At 42.7% G+C, this 21,433-nt stretch overlaps 1 protein-coding gene and 1 pseudogene across 2 annotated transcripts in view; one reads left to right on the top strand and one right to left on the bottom strand.

The window, feature by feature from the left end:
• Nucleotides 1–21,433, top strand: part of ABLIM1 (actin binding LIM protein 1) — a 329,328-nt gene that overhangs the window by 74,540 nt on the left and 233,355 nt on the right. The window contains exon 1 of one of the 2 annotated variants that reach the window (XM_044935296.2): nucleotides 11,470–15,231. The exons of the other annotated variant lie outside the window; for it this stretch is intronic. Within the exon in view, the coding sequence (XP_044791231.1) occupies nucleotides 15,198–15,231 (34 nt within the window). The 5' untranslated portion in view covers nucleotides 11,470–15,197. Of the gene's footprint in view, nucleotides 1–11,469; nucleotides 15,232–21,433 lie in introns of those variants that run through there. 2 annotated transcript variants of the gene reach the window in all.
• On the bottom strand, nucleotides 10,964–12,122 carry LOC102406692 (annotated as a pseudogene).

Here is a 21,433-nt window from a genome sequence, read left to right as displayed (position 1 = left end):
GGCATGGGAGGTAAATGGGATCCTTGCATATCTGAAAATGCTTATTTTGCCCAGATGCTTGATTGACCTGGTATACATGTACAGATTCAAAGCCACGTTTCCCCCAAAACTTTAAAGGTTTTGTTCCTCTGTCTTCTGAAATTCAGAATGTCTGCCAAGTCTGATGGCAGCTTGAGTCCTTATCCTTTCTTGGTAACCTGATTTGGACTCTGATAGCTCTAAGGATCTTCTTTATATCTTCAGAGGTTTGAAATTCTACCGAGATATGTCTTGCTATTTGTCTTCTTCATTCTTTTCAGAACCTGGTTTGCCCATATGAAGACCTGTGTCTTTCTTTGGATCTGGGGAGTTTTTTTGTATTATTTTTTCCCCTCTTGTCTGTATTATCTTTCTGAGATTTCTATTAAATGAATACTGGGCATCCTTCATCTCTCTTAATTCTTCTTTCATATTTTCAATCTCTTTTATATATTGTTCTATGTTCTTGGAAATCTTCTGAAAGTTTTCTCTTCGCCTGCCTATTAAATTTCTTTCTATTGTCACAATCATTTTTAATTTCCCCAAACTCTCTTTTTTTCCAATTGCTCCTTTAATCTTTTCCCACTTTTATTTCATGGATACAGTGTGTTCTCAAATCCCTCAGAGGATATGAATTGAATTTGAATTTTTATTTAGGTCCTCGTCTGTTGTATGAATTATTTATATTCTCTAGAATCATGTGGTTATATTTTCATCTTGGTGCTATTTTGTGCTGTGCATTTTCCTCAAATGTCTAGTGATTCTTAGTTGTTTCTTCATAGGTATTAATAAATTAATAGAGGATTAATAAGGACATTTCTATTTGGGAATTAATTTTTCCCTGTGTTTTCTTGCTGGTGTCATTTTCTTCTCTAGTTTCATATTCTGCATTGCCTCTATGCAAGAGATCTCTACATTATAGTCTTCAATACATTTAGTAATATACTGATCTAACATAACAGTTACTTTCAAGTCTGTATCATATACCAAATGAAATGGCAAAACAACCTTTTAAAACCCCTAGAAAGAGTATGGAATTTTATATCAACATGGAAAGGTTTTCAGATCTACGTTTAAAAGTTAATGATGTCAGGAATAGCTGAATTACTAAAATTGAAAATTAGGGCAGTCTACATTAATGAGGTTTATTAGATTGACGATGTGTGGGTTTTCATTTTCATAGCAAATGGCACTCTCACTTTCAGTCTTGTTCTGTTCCTAGGGTATCCTGGTTTAGACACCCAGCAACTTAATGTCTGATTCGCTGTTTGGACCGTTCGCACACACCCTGTGTGAAGCCCGCACCTCCTGACGTGTTCGCTCTGTGCTGCCCTCCCTCCCTCCCAGTCTCTGACATTTCCTGTGCTGCCTCGGGGGGCTGAATGGGCTGGCCGGGGCTGGCTCTCGCCTCCGGGCGGTCCTGCTGCACAGGACAGCTGCCTGGGAAGTCCAGTGCCAGCTCCCAGGACTCAGCACCTCACCGCTCAGGAGCATGTGCCTCTGGGCACAAGAGGCCTCGCAGGCGGCCAGATTCCAGTTCTTTCCAGTTCTAACTTTTTAGTACTGTAGTCATTGTTCATGTCCCTGACTCAGGCCGGTTTTAGAAGTACCATTTAAATTTTGTTAAAAAGCCACCTCAGAGTGACCCCATCTGAACTCGTGATTAGTGGGGTCAGGGAAGAACCTAGGCTACATAGACTGAAAAGAAAGGGTCTCATCTGGAATCCCTCGTCTTCAGTCTCCCTCCAGAGTGGTCTGGGTCACGGGTGTGAGAGATTCAGATTATTGCAGATTCTTGCTTCTTATTGAACCCAAACTGGATGAGAAGGCCTCAGCCCAGCTCTAGGGCTTAGTGACAGTGGAGGAAAAGATCTATTCATGATCAGCTGTGAACTGAATTGTGTTCTCCCCATATTCACACTGTGATACCCTACCTCCACCCCCACAGGACCTCAGAATGTAAGTGAATTTGGAGATAGGGCCTTTGAAGATGTCATTAGGGACTTCTCTGGTGTCTACTGGTTAGGAATCCTCCTGCCAATATAGGGGACACAGGTTCAATTTGTGGTCCTGGAAGGTCTTACATGCCATGGGGCAGCTAAGCCCGTGCACCGCTACTGAAGCCTGTGCTCTAGAGCCTGGGAGCTGTAGTAAGAGAAGGCACCGCAATGAGAATCCCATGTACTACAACTAGGGAGTCACCCCTGCTTGCTTGCTGCAACTAGAGAGAGCCCTCAGTTCAGTTCAGTTCAGTTCAGTGGCTAAGTCGTGTCCAACTCTTTGCAACCCCATGGACTGCAGTACACCAGGCTTCCCTGTCCTTCAGTATCTCCTAGAGCTTGCTCAAACTCATGTCCATTGAGTTGGTGATGCCATCCAAACCATTTCATCCTCTGTCATCCCCTTCTCCTGCCTTCAATCTTTCCCAGCATTAGGGTCTTTTCCAATGAGTCACTTCAATGAAAGAGCCTTTACAAAGCAACAAAGACCAGTGCAGCACAAAAAAAAAAAAAAAAAAGTCATTAAATTAAAATGAGGTTGTTAAGGTGGGCCCTCATCTAATATGAATGGTGTCCTTATAAGAAGAGGACATTGGGACACAGAGAAAGAGAGAAAGACACACACAAGACATGCGCACACACAGCTAACCCTGTGGGGGCACAGTAAGAAGGTGTCTGTCTGCAGGCCAAGGAGAGAGGCCTCAAAAGCCAAGCCTGCCAACACCTTGAGCTTGAACTTCCAGCCTCCAGAACCATGGGAAAATAAATATCTGTTGAAGTTACCCTAGTCTGGTATTTTTTTGGTGACAGCTCTCAGAAACTAATACAGAATGTTTAGTCAATAAATCCTGATTCTTTCCCTGCTGCCCTCAGGGCCAGAGGAAGCAGGCATTCACTGGGGCCTGGGTAAGTGGTCCTGATCACTCGATTCTGAACCTGTGTATTTGACTTTATGACACGACTGCTGTCTAAGAACGGTTTTGACTAGTCTTGCTGAATTCTGAACTCTTTGGATATCAAACTTGGACGGAGAGCTGGTGAAAGAAATCAGAGAGACTGTAATTAGGAGAGTTTCACAGGTGTGTAAGAATAACACTGTGTAGGACGTTAGCTGAGATGTGCTGATAAGGGCTTAGTTGACACAAGCCGCAGCAATACAAATCTGGACGTGCTGGTTTGCCAAAGAGGCTGACACCCCAGTGAGACCTTGACTTCAGGTATTAAAACTGGAAGCTCCTTGGTTCGACTGTACAGAGCTTCATGTATGGAAACCTTTCTTTAAATTTTATTTAGTTCCCCCTCTCTCTTCAATGCCATTGTATTATTGTTGGCATTTCTAGCAGCAGAATTCTTTAATCTGAAAAACTAGAATCCTGATGGACCTCGTTCTGACCTAAGTTTCAGGTTGTGGACTTTACATCATTCATTCACCCTCTCTGTGTCTCAGTTTTCTTTACCTAAAAAGAGAGATAATTACAGCTCCCCATTTCACTTGATTATGATGTTCTAGGGATCAATTTTGAGAAAGAGAGTAAATTTCAGAAAGACCTTTTCCTCCATTCAACTTGGATAAGAGAAAGTGATGTAGCCTCTTTGAACCTCAGTTTCCTCATCTATAAAATGGGCACAGTAATACTTGAAAGAGTATTGTGAGTATTAACTGAGAACATTCAGAAACCACCTGGCGTTAATCCTTGCATATTTTAAGAGTTCGATAAGTGTTAGCCACTGATGATGACTTGATGATGAGATTACTAACAAGAGGTGATTTCACTGCTCTGATGCGCTCCTGACATATTATTATTCTGGCTCATGAAAGGAGCATCTACCTTAAGACTTAGGTTGGTTAAAACCATCTAACATGGGAGGTATAGGATTTAAGAGAAGGTATGGGCTTCTCTGGTGGCTCATTCATTAAAGAACCTGCCTGCAATGTGGAAGACCTGGGTTCGATCTCTGGGTTGAGAAGATCTCCTGGAAAGGGAATGGCTACCTACTCTGGTATTCTTGCCTGGAGAATGCCATGGACAAGAGGAGCCTGGTAGGCTATAGTCAGTGGGGTCGCAGAAGAGTTGGACATAACTGAGCAACTAACACTTTCACTTTTCACGTGGACATATGACTACAGAATGAGGTCTTATTCCTTTAACCTACAAGTGCTAAAACCTTAGTATGTGCCATAAGGTAGCCTTTCTCTAACGTTAACATGCACATAAATTCCCTAGAGATCTTGTTAGAAGACAGATTCTAATCCAGTAAGCGGGAGCAGAGTTGGATGTGAGATAGATTCTGCATTTCTAACCAGTTCCCAGGTGATAGCGAAGCTGCCCCTCCAGGTCAGGTTTGAGCAGAAAAGCAGTGGAACTATCACCCCAATCTGTCAATTCCAACTCCAATTCTTTTATCAACCAATTATTATTTTCTATTGCTTTACATTAAACTTTGGAACAATTTCATTTTTAATCTTAAATTGGTGGGGCTCCTCTTTCCCATCCCTGGCCTTGCTAACACTTAATTTAAAAAAAAAAAAAACAGAATAAGAGTAACAACAATGACATTGACTAATGTTTATATAGAGGTTACTGTACACACCAGGAACTGTTTACTGCAATTCTTACGACACCTCATAGGGTAGATGCTTTACTTATCTCCATTTTATAGGTGAGAAAGCTGGGGAACATATAGGTAAGATAATTTGTTTCGATACTTACCTAGTGCGTGGCAACTAGGATTATTTTAGGAGTCTATTTAAATACTGGAGAAGGGAATGGCAACCCACTCCAGTATCCTTGCCTGGAGAATTCCATGGACTGAGAAGCCCATAGCGGGCTATAGTCCATGGGCTCAAAAACAGTCAGACACGACTGAGTGACGAAAGATGTAATGTAATGTTATTTGAAGGATTCTTTGTAAATCAGAGGCTCTAGGGATAGCTGGAATAGTTCAGTCTAACTTATCAGTTTTTGTTGCTCACACTGTGGTTTCATCACATTTTACAAAAAGTGGAGCCCACCTTCCTGGAGCTGGTGACGGCGATATTTACCCAGGATGCACTCCCAGGCTGACTGCAGAGGCTGTTATCCTGATGAGTACTAGAGCGGCCCTGGGGCTGGACCCCACGCAGTGAGCTCAGCTGTGGCTGGCTAAGTAACAAGATTTTAAGAATGAAGATCACAGCAAGCCGGGTGGATCCTGCTTCCATGCTAATTTGAGGGTAAATTCAAATTTTATCAAGCAAACATTGTTTTCTATGGATTTGCACTCAACTTCAGAAAGGTTTTATTTTTCATCTTAATTAGCAGGGCTCTGGCTGCTTTCCTGTTCCTGGCCTCTCAATTTAGTGTTTTTAAAATGTTGAGAACAGAGTAAGATCACTACTTTATCTGTGAGCCTGCCCCCAGAACTGCGGGCAGTTCCCTGAAGAGTGGTAACAGACACACCCGGGCGCGTTCCTGAATGACAGTGTCTGTTAGGAGCTGTGTCCTCTGCAATCTGGGGACAGTGCTTACTCTGGAGAACGTGACTCAGAGCCCATGGTTGGCCGTAACCCTGGCTGGGCCAGTCACTTATTCTGCAACCTGGGATCAGTCATAGATTTTCATGGTCTTTATTTACCTCCTTCCTAACATGAAAGAAATGGACACAATGGGAATTTTTCAAAGCATATGTTTTTAGCTATGAAATCCTCTTTCAAAGAAAAGTTCGTCTGGAAGCCCAGGAAATAAATTAGATGAACTGAAATTTCTCTGGTGGAAGTTGGGGCAGAGCCAGAGTCAGCCCTATTTTTCTAATCCCTCACCAGTCCCCAAGAAGCCTCAATTTTCTGTGTATGAACTTGAAAACAACTGGACTAATGATGATCTGAAGGCTCCCTCTAGCTTCCGTACAGTCTGTGCCTGAGTTCTCAGGGGAATAGGGCTTGGAGTATCAGAAGGCATTGGGGAGAAGCATTTGACTGCTAAAGGCAATTTTGTCTTTGACCCCAATGGTTGATTATTGTGTTATTGTGCAGTCTCCTAGTTGTGTCCAACTCTTTGCGACCCCATGGACTACAGCACGCCAGGCCTCTGTCCCTTCAGACCAGATCAGATCAGGTCAGTCGCTCAGTCGTGTCTGACTCTTTGCGACCCCATGAATCGCAGCACGCCAGGCCTCCCTGTCCATCACCAACTCCCGGAGTTCACTGAGACTCACGTCCATCGAGTCAGTGATGCCATCCAGCCATCTCATCCTCTGTCGTCTCCTTCTCCTCTTGCCCCCAATCCCTCCCAGCATCAGAGTCTTTTCCAATGAGTCAACTCTTTGCATGAGGTGGCCAAAGTACTGGAGTTTCAGCTTTTGCATCATTCCTTCCAAAGAAATCCCAGGGCTGATCTCCTTCAGAATGGACTGGTTGGATCTCCTTGCAGTCCAAGGGACTCTCAAGAGTCTTCTCCAACACCACAGTTCAAAAGCATCAATTCTTTGGTGCTCAGCCTTCTTCACAGTCCAATTCTCACATCCATTCATGACCACAGGAAAAACCATAGCCTTGACTAGACGGACCTTTGTTGGCAAAGTAATGTCTCTGCTTTTGAATATGCTATCTAGGTTGGTCATAACTTTCCTTCCAAGGAAAGTTACCATCTGCCAAAGTTTGCCCAAGTTCATGTCCATTGCACTGGTGATGCCATCAGCCATCTCATTCTTAAAGTGGAAGTGGCTGGTTATTAGGAAACCTAAAAAGGTTTAAGTAGGCATCCTCAGTGTTATTTTGAAAGATTTAAATGCATGTTGTTTTATTTTTTTGCTCTGTCATTAAACATACCTTAAACTAGACTTATCCTCTTTTATTTGGAACAGAGTAGAAAGATTTTTGTTTTCTTTTGGCTTTTGATTTTTGACTAGGTTTTTAGAGGCACCCCACTCCAGTACTCTTGCTTGGAGAATCCCATGGCCGGAGGAGCCTGGTAGGCTGCAGTCTGTGGGGTTGCTAAGAGTCAGACAAGACTGAGCGACTTCACTTTCACTTTTCACTTTCATGCATTGGAGAAGGAAATGGCAACCCACTCCAGTGTTCTTGCCTGGAGAATCCCAGGGATGGGGGAGCCTGGTGGGCTGCCGTCTATGGGGTCGCACAGAGTCGGACACAACTGAAGCGACTTAGCAGCAGCAGCAGCATAGAGGTGTGATGTATGTAGTTACAGACTAGTCCAACTCCCTTTGCCAAAGTAAACAAATGATTTTAGAAGAGATGAAAATTGAAAGTGGGCAGAAACAAACCATTAAGATTTTCGAATGTCAATGGGAGGACTTCCCTGGTGGCCCAATGGTTAAGACTTTGCCTTTCAACACACGGAGTGTGGATTCAATCCCTGGTCAGGGAGCTATGATCCCACATGACTCTTGGCCAAAACACTAAAATGTAAAACAGAAGCATAAAACAGTAAAAAATTCAATAAAGACTTTAAAAATAGTCTCCATCAAAAAAAAAATCTTAAAAAAAAAAGTCAATAGAAAAGTCTTTGGAATTATTGGCTTCCATGAGACCATAAATAAATGATCCCTTTCCTTAAAGATTAGATATGAATGTTTTACTGTCAGTGAATTGTTAACTAGACAGGATAGTACAGAATGTTAAGTTGAATTTACAGTTTCCCAAATTATGCTGGAGATTTGAATCAGAGACAGTGGTTTGAAATAGTATTCTCATTCTCATTAAACTGTGGCATATTCTCTTCTCACTAACTTTGAATAAAGCTTCCAAAGAGAATACAGCTTTCAAACCGGTTGCTAGTGGTACACCCTGAAAGATGCATTTGATACAGAATGGTGTGGTAACATCTCCAGGGCAAGTATTCTAGGTGTTTATCCATTTTCCTACCCTCTAACAGCAAAAAATCCCATATAAAATGTAGTCTGCTGTGTATAACACAGTCAGTAAATAGCCTTCTTTCTCTAGGGGTGAAGCTGCAAGTGGAATGTTTTGCCATCACATTGGTCATACGTCACTTGTGAGACAAATGATAATTAATGTGAAAATTATAAAAATCCAGACTATGGTCAATCATGATTTAACTTAATGTTTGGTGCTCCTATAATGAGACAAAGTAGAATTTCCTCATTCTGCAGTAATTTTTTTTTTTCATCTTAGACTGTATCATTGCAACTTTTTCAAAGGTGCAGAAAGACTGGAATCCCCCAGTTCCTGCAGTTTGTGTCAAATGAGACAGGAAAGAGAAATGCCTAGTATTTTGGCAGAGAGTAAGGAATATTTTTTAATCCCCTCTAGCCTAGCCCGGTAGGCTGGGTGAGACTGAGAATGAGGGCAGATGAAATAGACAAAAGTGCGAGAGGAGGGAAATAGCAAATCCGTGGCTGTGCGCTTCTTGGCTGTGGAAGAGGCGATGTAGAAGGTGTCTGATGACAACCACTAAGCACATTCTGCTTTGAATTAGTTCCTCTTTATTTGAAAAGGTTCACACAAATAACAGCATTGATACTGCTTAATTGCACACAGAGTGATGTGGAGAAGGCTCAAGGATATTGCAGTTTAGCCTCTTTATTCACACCTCACTGTAACACAGTAATGAACAGGTAGACCTGAGTTCAAGTCCCTGTTCCCCTGACCACAAGCTGCAACTTTGAGAAAAATTGCTTTCTCTCTAGGCTTAGTCTTTGCATATGTTAAAGAAAGGTTGATAATACCCTTCTTCCAAGCACTTACCTACTAAGGCTGTTATGAGGAAACACAACACTTAAGAATGCTTGTCTTACACGTGTACCCCAATGTTCATCGCAGCACTGTTTATAATAGCCAGGACATGGAAGCAACCTAGATGTCCATCAGCAGATGAATGGGTAAGAAAGCTATGGTACATATACACAATGGAGTATTACTCAGCCATTAAAAAGAATACATTTGAATCAGTTCTAATGGGGTGGATGAAACTGGAGCCTATTATACAGAGTGAAGTAAGCCAGAAAGAAAAACACCAATACAGTATACTAACACATATATATGGAATTTAGAAAGATGGTAACAATAACCCCGTATACGAGACAGCAAAAGAGACACTGATGTATAGAACAGTCTTTTGGACTCTGTGGGAGAGGGAGAGGGTGGGATGATTTTGGAGAATGGCATTGAAATATGTATAATATCATATATGAAATGAGTCGCCAGTCCAGGTTCGATGCACGATACTGGATGCTTGGGGCTGGTGCACTGGGACGACCTAGAGGGATAGTATGGGGAGGGAGGAGGATTCAGGATGGGGAACACATGTATGCCTGTGGCGGATTCATTTTGATATATGGCAAAACCAATACAATATTGTAAAGTTAAATAAAATAAAATTAATTAAAAAAAAAAGAATGCTTGTCTTAGTCCCTGGTATAGAATAACTGCTTGAAAAATATTAGTCCAGTTTTGGGGTGCTGGTGGCAAATATTAAGGGTCAGCATCTGGCAGCGATGAGGATAACCTTAAATTCAGGTGATGGGTTCCCATGTACCAGCTACCCTATTTCTATCCAGCTTATTGTTTGATGTGGGGAGTCCAGTTTATTGAAATTTCACTTAAAGTCCTTTTTGGCAAGTATTGACCAATAAAAGAGGAAAGGAAAAGAAAGAAAAAAATGAAGGAAGGAAGGAAGAAAGAAAAAGAAGAGAAGAAAGAAAAAGAAAAGAAAAAGATAGAAATTTTGGGTAGCCCTGTTGTCTCTTAACTCTTCTGATGTAGATAGAGCAGGTATTAGTTGCCCATTGAACAGATTTAGAAGTTAGTTTGGTGATTGGCCTAGGATCACTGGTGAGTTACAATAGGGCCAGAACAAGAAAGGAGTTGGGTCTATCACAGACCTAAATGAACTTATGGTTGCTGGACAGAAGGATGGGGGACAGGGGTAGTTAAGGAGTTTGGGATGGACATATAAAAACAGATAACCAACAAGGATCTACTTATAGCACATGAAACTCTGCTCAACGCTATGTGGCAGCCTAGATGAGAGGGGATGCTGGGAGAGAATGGATTTATATATATGTATGGCTGAATGCCTGCACTGTTCACCTACAACTGTTACAGTGTTATTAACTGGCTATAACCTAATACAAAATAAAAAGTTAAGAAGAAGTGGGGTCTAAAGTAAGTGTCAGATGGCAACTCCAGTATGAGCATGGAACTGTTGTACACGGTGGGCGTGAGGTTGGGGGAGCAGTTTGCCATGATGGTGGTCCTTCACTGCAGCCTTTGCAGAGACAAAGTGAGCCCCATGTAAATGTGAGCTGTGAATTATAATAAGGCTGTTCTATTTGCAGTTTATGAAGCTGAGATACATCACATCCATATGTTATAGGCATTGTTATTATCTTAGTAAAGTCTATAAAACTTCATTTCCAGTCACAAAAATAATGACATGGGATCCACTTGGAAATCATCGGCAGAAACTGGCTCGAGTAGCACAGAGATCATTGTATGCCATAAAGACCATACAAATCCGGATGAAGCCACCATCAGATTGCTTTCTGTTTAAGTGGTGGTGAACTGCAAGTTCTTTTAGTTCTTTTTTTTTTTTTTTTTTTTTTTTTGCATTTGCCAAATGAGATTTGGTTCCGCATTCAAAGTCAAAGCTGTCCAAGAAAGGTCACAAAGTGAGGATCACACTTTCACTCTAGAACCCTTCTGCGGAACACCAAAACCTTAGAATCAGGCTGTGCACAACCAAAAAGGAAAAATAAGTTAGACTACCTCAAAGCTGTTTCCCATGTACACTTCCCCAAACAAGAGGTTCTAACTCAGACCACGTCCAAGTTCCGTTCAAAACGTAAGTGGTAGCATGGACTTTCCAAATTCAGTAAATGAAGTGACCATGTCTCCCCCAGTAAGTGCAGCATTCATTCTCCATCGTCCTCTTAGACACAGCCTGGCGCCGGTGCCGCTTCAGCAAGAAACTTCGGCCACCTCCTTACACCCTGCCGGTCTCAGCTCTGTGGGAAGTTGGGTTATGGTGGGTTGCACTGTTGCCCCTGCCCCCTCGAAATCTACCCCAGAAACTATGTACTCGGAGGAACCTCCCTGACTCCCCGCAGGTCTGCATGTTGAGCTTCCTCTTCTCAGCCCACATCGTCCGCCTAGAACTGGTCTTGAGTTCAGAAGAGATGTTGTCAAAGAAGGACTTGGACTTGTCGTAGTAGCACCAGAGCCCCGAGTGGTCCTCCTCAGCAGGGGCCTCTTCACTCTGGGTCACCACGTCCAGGTCCTTCTCTTCCCCTTTCTTGGCTTTGTCATCTTGAAAATTCAGTTTATTCTTAAATTCCTTGTCCAGCTCTTCTCGGCTGAACTGGGCATTTGCCCTCTCAATATCAAAGTCGCCTTCAAACTTGATTGTGTTTTCCTTGATGTTAGTTGGACGGCTTTGCCCTCCGGAGCTGTTCCTTGTTCATCTGTTCCCTGAGCGCCTCCTCTGAGGTCTTCTGTTCTCTGTCGTTCACCTGCCATTGAGTTTGCACAGCTGCCTCTGAGCTACATTGGTGGCAGCCTTGCTGTGGGTGGGGCTGGGTGCCTATTGAGCTGCATGCCCACGGTGCCCTAGCCAGGTAACAGCTTCTTGGAGTTCAAGTTATCAAGAGATCCAGTCTGGACGGCCTGCTCCACCATGGGGCTCTTGCCGACTGAGACAGACAGAAATCTAGCTCCTAAACCCAAGGAGGCCGGCATACTGCTGGCTAAGCAGGGAGCTGCCCACCAACTGGCTGTAGGGTGGCATCCCTCGGAAGGGGCTGTAAGGCACCTGTGGCTGGAAGGAGGAGCCCAAACCAAGCCCAGGGAAGATTGAAGGACAGCAGGATCCTGAGGGAGCACGTGCTGAGCTTTCAGAGGTTCACACACAGTAATATCTTTGACATCACTTCTCCAGAAGATGATGTACTCATAAATCTCCTCCCTAGGTGGGTGGCAGGCCTATCTGTGGGATGGTCTTCAGTACCAAAGGACCTCACTTTGGCGAGTACCACAGTGGCATTGTCCCAGTCGATGGTGTAGAGGATGCCCTCATAGTGGATCTGCGCCTTGAAGATGATGCTGATCTTGCTGCCCAGGTTCAGGGTGCCCGAGGAGCTGCTCATGGCAGTGGTCTCCTGGCCCGGCCCGGCCCGCTCACCTTTGCGTGGTGGCCTCATCACCCTCTCTTCGCGGCTTCAGTGCTGCCTTACTGCCACCCGAGGGCCTGCCTGGGGACCAGGGGGCCTCTTTTAGTGCTTGACATTGTTCTTTCTCATGGAGTCACGTAGCTGAGCTTGGGTTGGGGCAATTATCTAGGCGTATAACCAGATAACATTGGAACACAAGTTCAAGGGAAATGACAAATCAGTCTTAACGTTTTTCCTTCCTGTGCTTTTCTCATTAGGGTCTAGAGGGGTCTTCATCCTTATTGAATATGACCTTTTGAGAAATTTAGTTTCCATCTTTCCCAATAGAATCATTCTTCTTAGGGAATTAAATTTGCTTCAAGTTTCTGTCTCTTCTGCTCAGTTTAAAAGATGAGGCCAGGGCCCTGTGGGTGTTTTGTTATTGATATCTGCTATTTTTTACTCTCAGCTCTGTCGTTAAATTGTATTATGGTAGGCGGCATCTCCTAGGCCCAGTCTTTTAACATAATTTGCCTTAAGATGTGTTGTTTGCCTAGGAACACGCAGTATCTATGTTCCAAGCTTAGCATCACTGGGGACCAGACTTGACTTGCAAACAGAACCAGGCACTGAGGCCTATGGTAGCCATCCAGATAACAGGACTGAATGTTGCTGGTCAGAATTCTCCTCCTTATACATTCTGTGTGGCCTTGGCAAGTTCCTGAATTCCTCTGGCTCTAAGATTGCTCTTTGATCTTTACATTCCTTGCTAGCCCTCTGCTTTGTTAGTACAGTTTCCAAACTCAGTTTTGTGGTCAGTTAATCTTTGTGTTGGGGTTGGGCATTCTCTCATCGAATAAATTTAGAAAATGCTTCTTACTTTATTTTTCTCTCAAAGAGTTACAAGGCACACATGCTTATCAAGGTCTCTGAGAAGCTCCCTGTTGAACAATGCTTAATGAAGCATTTCTCCAATATAGGTGAATATGTAATTTTTTATTGATTAATTTTGGTTTCCTGGGAAGACTTCCGAAGAGCATCTTTTGGGAAAGATTTCTGCTGCAGCTTCCTCAGGTGACTGAGTTATGTAAGGTAAAGAACACACAGCAGTGTCTCTGATTGTAGAATGACAATGTAAGTGTACCATTGCTTTTTAATTGGAAGACAGTTGTGTAAACAGTTTTTAAGCAATAGGTGTCTGCATTCTGATTAACTGCCAGAGTATCTCTGGTTCAGCTAACAGAAGTCAAATTTGGAGGCCCACAAGCAGGAAGGAACTACTTTATTGTCTAACTCATCAAAAAGTCAAAGTTTCCGTGTTGAATCATGTCCCACCCCCTCTCGGGGCTGTCCTGCCTTATAAAAGGCAGGGAACCCAGGCAAGTAGCTAGAATCCTGTTTTAGCCTCAGAAAAGTGCTACAACACTACACATGGCTTCTTCTCCTCCCTTTCATTTAAAATCAGTTAGGGATTATAATATGAGATTTCAAAGACATAGGAAAAACTAGCTTCCATTAGAATTGAAATGAAAACTAATGAGAAAAAAAATGCAACTATAAAAGACTTCTGTTCTATCCTTATGGTAACAATCCTGAGACACTAACACAAAAAGCATTAGGGCTAAACTCTGAAATCAGTCGTGAGCATGTTGGGCATTAGGTGTAATCAGAAGATTTCAATAAATGCAACTGGCCTTTGGCAGCAGCTAACATACAACAGCTCTGCAAATGCCAAGCATTTTATCAACGAGTGGTCCAGTTGTGATCTTTTGCCTGGCGCCTGGTGCTTTGGCCAAGTCAGGCGGATGTTATCAGGGATACAGAGTTCCAGGCAGTGGCCTGGACTCAAGAAAGGGAGGGTGGGGTGACCCCAGAGTATGGCCCAAAGCCATTTCAAAACAAATCAAAAAACCCACCTAGACGGAGAAGAAAGTAAGCTGAGAATGTTCAATTAATCAAGCTTTATATTTAAACAATGTGATCATGTAGTCTTTCCTTTTCATTGGGTAAATTATGTGCCTTATGTTAAATTACTATTTCAGAATGGCTGCTGGAGTTTGTGTCTCTTGCAGGAATCAAACGATCTGCTCTCACGTTTAAAACAGTTATGCTAGTTTCCTTCTGCGTCTTAGCCTATAAATGCATCTGAAGCTGGGGATATTTGTCCTAAGTATCTTTTCCCATTTAAACAGTCTTCATAACATTTCTAATTTGCAAAAGCCTTGGTGTTCAAAAATAACTGGGAGAAAAATTGGACTGTGGGTGGGGGGTAATCCAGCCCTGCATCAGGGCATTACTGACTACTAAAGGAAAAAAAGGCCTCTTTCCTGAACCTTACCGGATGGGGCCATTGTTTTCATACAGCCTTTAGCTAATACAAAAGGACTCAAAGTCCATGACTGGCCTCAGACCAGCATTTTGTCTGGGAACAACATCCAAAGCCATGATGAACAACCAGGCTGATAGTAAAATGAGCCTCCCCAAGTTGGAGTATTTTTGTTAAATCCTAGTACAAAAAAAAAAAAGTACTAAAAGCCCATCTGGTGAGATGATAATTCATTAAGTGAAAAGAGGAGGCAGAAGGCTTGGGAAAATCGATCCTTTTCTTTCTTTGTCTCCTGTGTTTGAGTTATTGTGCAATCACAGAGATATAAATCTGGATTCAGAGCAGCGGAAAACCCATGGAACGTTCCGGGCATGTTTTAATAGTGTCTTTGCAACAAGGATGGTGTTCTGCAGCTGTGATGTCAGTGAACTGATGTGCTGTTTGGAGTGGTCTTTAGAATTAGCACAGGAGACAGAGTGGGGAGGGTCAGGAGATGAGGACTGTGTGCTGGAGGAAGGAGCTAGACTCCAGGAAACTCCTCATTCTTCCTGAGCTTCTGTGACACACCCTCGGGGTGGCACACCCTCCCTGGAGTCCAGCTCAGCCCGCAGACTCATGGAAGGAGAACCAGGGCCCAGGCCTCCCCTTTGAGGAGTGGATGCTGCACTTCTGTGTGTCAGCCACCTCGGGAAGGAAAGCTGAAGCCTTAGAGCTTTGTGCACGTGACCTCGGAACCCATTGAGCTCATGGACCCTCATCACATCCTCGAAGACCACCGAGGTTTGGCTGTCTTTTTCATAAACTTGTCACGTGTGCTGTCTGGGGTGGGCTGTGCATTTAAAGATAAGGAGAGCTGCAAGGACTTTTCATTGGTTAAAATAGTTGTGCACTTATTATATTAACCCTTGAAGTTAATACAAACACATGCTTGTATAATATGCATATGTTAATACTAGCATACTTATGTGCTGTGCTAAGTTGCTTCAGTCATGTGCGACTCTTTGCACCCCTATGGACTATAGCCCTCCAGGCTCCTCTGTCCGTGAGATTCTCCAGATAAGATTACTGGAGTGGGTTGCCATTTCCTTGATCTTCCTGACCCAGGGATCGAACCTGAGTCTTTTATGTCTCCTGCATTGGCAGGCAGGTTCCTTACCACTGCAGGTGGGTTTTTTACCACTATTTAAGCATATTTATAAATATTATTATTTACTACTCTTTAAACATTTATAAATATCATTAGAATGGGGTTTTAAAAAATGGATATGGCGATTATGTAGCAGGAGTCCAGCTCCATTAAGTTAAATTTGGGTAGGTTGGTCTGTTGGAGCACACTGGGGGTCCTCAGTGACTGCGAGTGAGAATCTGTGATCTGCATTTTGCTTATGTACTCTTTCCCTCATATCCCCCATCTCCATGCCAGTATATCTGTGTTAACATAGCTTTGAGGTGAATTCTCCCATCTCCTTATGTTATGTTGTTTTTGTCTGCGTAGATTGGGTACAACGGACACTTTGTTTGAGCTAGGGGTTGGCTTAAAAATATTCACAACCTAAAAGCTGAGAGTTATGGTTTATTCAGTGGACATTTTAAGACTTCAATACCAGGAGGCAGCATCTCAAGTAACCCTGAGAGAACGTCTCTGAGGAGGCAAGAGGAGGAACCAAGTTACATAGAAGTTTTGCAACAAAAAGCAGGTAGTCTGAACGTGAAAAATTATCGCTAATTAAAGAAAACTACATATCCCAGCTTAAGGAATTTAGCACGTTTGTTTGTATGGGAAGGTACAAGAGTCTGGGCTCACTGAACTTATTCCTTTCATATGCACCTCAGCTATCTGGGGCCAGTAGCCTGTGTTTATCACATCCTGAGCTCCCTTGGGGCTCACCACAGGGAGTGGCTGCAGTCTTGTGGCTGCTCGATGGCAGGTATTCTCCTTCCTGAGTGCCCTGAGGGCTCACCAACTCACATTGGAGGGCTATAATCACTGATGACTGTGACATCCTTATTTACTGATGTGGCAGGAAATATTCCATTTTCATAGGGATGCTGTCCCTAGGATGCATCCCCTACAGTTGTGCTTTATGAGAGAGTTGGTACCCTGGGGAGAATGGCTTCAGGAGGGACCCAGCTCCCTTGCTCAGCATCCCCAGGGACCCACAGCCAACGCCACAGCCTCAGAGGCATCCCAAGGCAATCTTTCAGGCTGCTGTATTGAAACCAGCAGACCATATCAATTCATGCTGATTCTTTTGATACTAGACCTTAGAGCAAGTGATCGTAACTTGTTTTGGTTTCTGGAGAGTAGACTATCAGGTAATCAATCCCATGTAAGGCAGAAACACTTTGTACCTCCCACCTTTACTTTTGAAGACTCTGCTCTTCTCTGTTTACCAGGACCTCCGGTGAGCTCGAGTTTGCCTTCCTGTAGGACTAGACAGCCAAGGCATGCTCCACTTCACATGTACACACTCACCGAGAGGTACAAAGAAATTGTATGTTGGCATGCTCTGTAGCTGATGAATAATTCATGAGGGCTTTCTGTGCCATAAAATTTCCTCCTGTAAATGAATATTATTTTGAAAGACAATGCTGACTGAAAAATCTGGAAATGTGGCATCATGTTCTTTAATGATCCGCCTTCAACATTTACTGGGAAGGCAAAAGTTGACAAACATCAGAATAATTAAACTGAAAGCTGACAATGGCCCTGGGTGGGCAGGAAGCCAGCAACTTAGTCACAGCTTTTTCTTCCCCAATTCATTCTAAAGTGTAACATCACCTGATGTTTACAAAAGGCCTCTGGATTCTTTGGCACTCTCTGGGCTTTCTTTGAAGATAGAATCTGAATGTTAATGATAACACTGTACATATTAATTAGTATTAACAGAGTACTGATATTTAGAGTTGGAAACTATGATTCGATGGCTTTTCTTAACTGAAACGGGTCTTAGAGATAAAACTAGACTGTCTCAAGATGTCTATATTTCTCTATTTGAATAAATTTGAAACCCTCTGTTTTCCTTGCACTGTAAAATGGGTAGGTTTTAATTTTGATTTCCAGGAAAGATAAGGAAGGTTTTGGAAAATCTTACATGACAGAGAGATTATAAACAGAATAAGTTTATAGCAGAGTAAGTCATGTCAGATTATATATTTAGTGGTCACCAGAAAGAAAAAGAAATTTTTCTTTTAAAAGAATTTCATTTTTTCTTTTTTTCCATTTTTCCTGCTCCCCTCCTTTCCATGGTATATTTTTAGTGCATTTGGAATCTTTCTACTTGCTACTGGCTGGAATCTATGGAGAGTGTATCCCCAGAACCCTCAACAGTTGACTTGAATCTCAGTCATAATTAAATTGGAAGTTGACAAATTATTCTGAGGCTTAAAAAGAGGCACACATTATGTTCCTAACAAGGAGTTTCACTACTCTGCTTTGTTTTAAAAGTACTCTCCATAGAGAATATTGACAATATTTTTAGTGACTCTTTTTAAAAATAGAAGGGTGTTTTGAAAGAATAACTAATAAACCTGTTTGACTATGCTTAAATTTGGTATCTTACCTGGTAGCTGGGTTCCGATGCTTTAAAACAACCAGGTTTTCAACTCCTCATCCATCCCTCTGTAATGAGTGCATCACTCTGGCCTCTCCTGGAACGTCTTGAAAGCATTAACTACTTAGAGGACTGTTGATATAAGACTTTGATACAGCGATTTACTATCTTCTGCACTAAAGGATATGCTGAGAGCTAGTGTTTGCATACAATTAACAGTCATTTAGGCATCTGAGCCACCCAGCCTCTCTTTCATATTAAAATCTGACTGCTGACACATACCTCTCCATCACTAACCTACTTCAAAGGTTGGGGTCAGAGTAAGGATATTAATTCAGAATATCGAGATTTAACAAGACAACTCTAAATATAATGCATTTCCAAAAAAGGCGGGGGGGGGAGGGAAACACAGTGTGTTGACTGGCCCTCCTTTTAGATTCCCTTTGAGACAGTGGAGTGCTGGGCAGGTTTTACTGCGTCACATGAAAAAGTGAAAGTGTTAGTCGCTCAGTTGTATTTGACTCTTTGTGACCCCCTTGGACTGTAACCCACCAGGCTCCTCTGTCCATGAAATTCTCCAGGCAAGAATACTGGAGTGGGTAGCCATTCCCTTCTCCAGGGTATCTTCCCAACCCAAGGATTGAACCCAGGCCTCCGGCATTGCAGGCAGAGTCTTTACCATCTGAGCCAACAGGGAAGCCCATTTTCTGCTTTAAGAGGTAATCAATAGCTGCCATAATGAATGAGCTCTGTCAAGGTCACTAGCCAGTGGGTCTATTAGAGCATGACATTGCCAGAGATGTGCCTGAGCAGTAGGAGCAGGCCCAGGAGCTCTGAGTGTTGAGTTTGTATAAAGCTCTCAGTGACAAGCAGGGCCCTGAGGATTTCTGTCTGAGTCCCACCTCCCCCGCAGTCACTGTTGACAGGCTCCCTGGGCTTGTGATCACACCTCATACCACAAAGATCTGAGTGGAATAGAATCTCCCCAAGCCTGGTATTACTTTTCTTTATAATACTTTGCAGGGGACCCATACCTCACGTGAGGCATGAATGGAAGTGGCAGAAATACAAGGTGAAGTGGGACATACAGTGCTCCTGGGAAAATCTCAGGGTGTTAGCGAGTGGTATTATTCAGTGGAAACACATCTCTATGGATTATTTTTATATTGTTTTTTAATTGTAAAGTATTTTTTCATTTGTATTTTTATTTTTTGGCCATGCCCTGTTGGGATGGGGGATCTTAGTTCTCCACCCAGGGATTGAACCCATGCCCTCTACATTGGGAGCTTGATGTCTTGCCACTGGACCACCAGGAAAGTTCCTCCATGGACTATTTTTAAATGGTCTAAATGGTCCCTTTTGTCTGTTTTTCATATATACTGTGTAGTTCAAATGTACATACAGATTCATGGATTTCATTAGTCACTTCACTTTGGAGGCTCCCGGCCTCACCCACGTCTTTACTTACTCTCTGACTTTAAAGGCACTCTCGCCATAACAGTCTGCCTCTAACTGGCAGTTTCATCAGGTAGGACTGCAGATGTGTCCTAGAGCCCTCCCCTGCCTTGGCATTAGAGTGGCCCATTAACCTTCTGTATGTCATCATTAATTTACTAGGCATCGTTCAGCAGGCGGCAGGCACTGTGCTAGGTATTGTTCAGAACAAATCTCTGTCATTTAGGATTTGTAGTCTTGGAAGTACCACTGGCAGGTGTGTGCCAAAGATGTGCTGGGCAGCTAACCAGCATGAGAAGTTAGTAAGGACCAGGGCCCGGTGAAGAATATCAGTATTGGAATAGAAAATGTAAGGAGATGTACTTACCTAAGGGATGTAAATTAGTGTAGCCAGAATGAAAAAGAGTATGGAGGGCCCTTAAAAAACTAAAAATACCACTACCATATGATCCAGCAATCCCACGTCTGGGCATATATCTGGAAATGATGAAAACTCTAATTTGAAAAGATACTGGCACCCCAGTGTTCATAGCACCACTGTTTACAGTTGCCAAAACCTGGAAGCAACCTAAGTGTCCATCAATAGATAAATGGATAAAAAAGACAGAGAATGAGATGGTTGGATGGCATCACTGACTTGATGGACTTGAGTTTGAACAAGCTCTGGAAGTTGGTGATGGACAGGGAAGCCTGGCGTACTGCAGTCCATGGGGTCACAAAGAATCAGACACAACTGAGTGAGCTGATACATACACGCACACACACACACACACACACACACACACACAATGAAATATTACTCAGTCATTAAAAAGAATGAAGTTTTGCCATATGCAGCAATATGAGTGAACCTAGAGATTATCGTGGGCTTCCTAGTTGGTGCAGTGGTAAAAAATCTGCCTGCCAGTATAGGAGATGCAAGAGACACAGGTTCAATCCCTGAGTCTGGAAGATCCCCTGGAGTAGGAAATGGCAACCCACTCCAATATTCTTGCCTGGAAAATTCTACAGACAGAGGAGCCTGGTGGGCTACAGTCCATGGGATCACAAAGAGTAGGATGTGACTAAGCATAAAGGATGTGACTAAGCATAAACACAAATATTGTCATACTAAGTGAAATAAGTCAGAAAGAAAAAGACAAATACCATATGACATCACTGATACGTGGAATCTAAAAAATGATACAGAATGAATTTATTTACAAAACAAAAACATACTCACAGACATAGAAAACAAACTTATGGTTACCAAAGAGGGAAGCATAGGGAGGGACAATTTAGGAATAGGAGATTAACATATACACACTACTATATATAAAGTAGATAAACAACAAGGATTTACTGTATAGCAAAGGGAACTATTTTCATTATCTTAACCTATAATTGAAAAAATCTGAAGAAATATATGTTTGTAACTGAGTCACTTTGCTGTACACCTGAAAGTAACACATCTTTATAATCAAGTATATTTTGCTTTTTTAAAAAAGAAGATGTAGTCACCTAAAGTGGTTAGGATGAAAGTTAGGAAAGCCCCCAAGGGCTCCTTGGGATATAAATGACCCCACTGATTTCATCAGGGTGCAATCTGACCACAGGTCACCTCTCACCATGGCCCCAGCATTGGATCAGTATGCCTCTGGTCCTCAGGAATCATCTTTACCTGCCATCCCGCACTGCCAGGGCCCCAATGATTGGGGATTTGTTTTCCTCTTGCTAAAATGACTATTCTTTGGTGAATTTCAGAGTTATTTTTTCCTAATGTAAATATATGATTTGGGACCTGTAGAAGCAAACTGTGTTCCTTCTGGACGCAACGTTAAGTTCTTGAACTCTAGAAACAGCAAGATTTTGTTCACATCATGGCTTTGATGCCTACTCACCAAGTAACCGTGAGAAAGTGTCTGCATTTCTCCAAACCTCAGTTTCCTCATCTATAAAATGGAGCTAGTAGGGCAACCTGCTTTATGAGATTG

This window comes from Bubalus bubalis, chromosome 23 (genome assembly GCF_019923935.1).
Source record: "Bubalus bubalis isolate 160015118507 breed Murrah chromosome 23, NDDB_SH_1, whole genome shotgun sequence".
In the NCBI taxonomy this organism is placed as follows: Eukaryota; Metazoa; Chordata; class Mammalia; order Artiodactyla; family Bovidae; genus Bubalus; species Bubalus bubalis.
The sequence above is the reverse complement of the archived record's forward strand: the minus strand, read 5'-3'. Positions and strand labels throughout refer to the sequence as shown.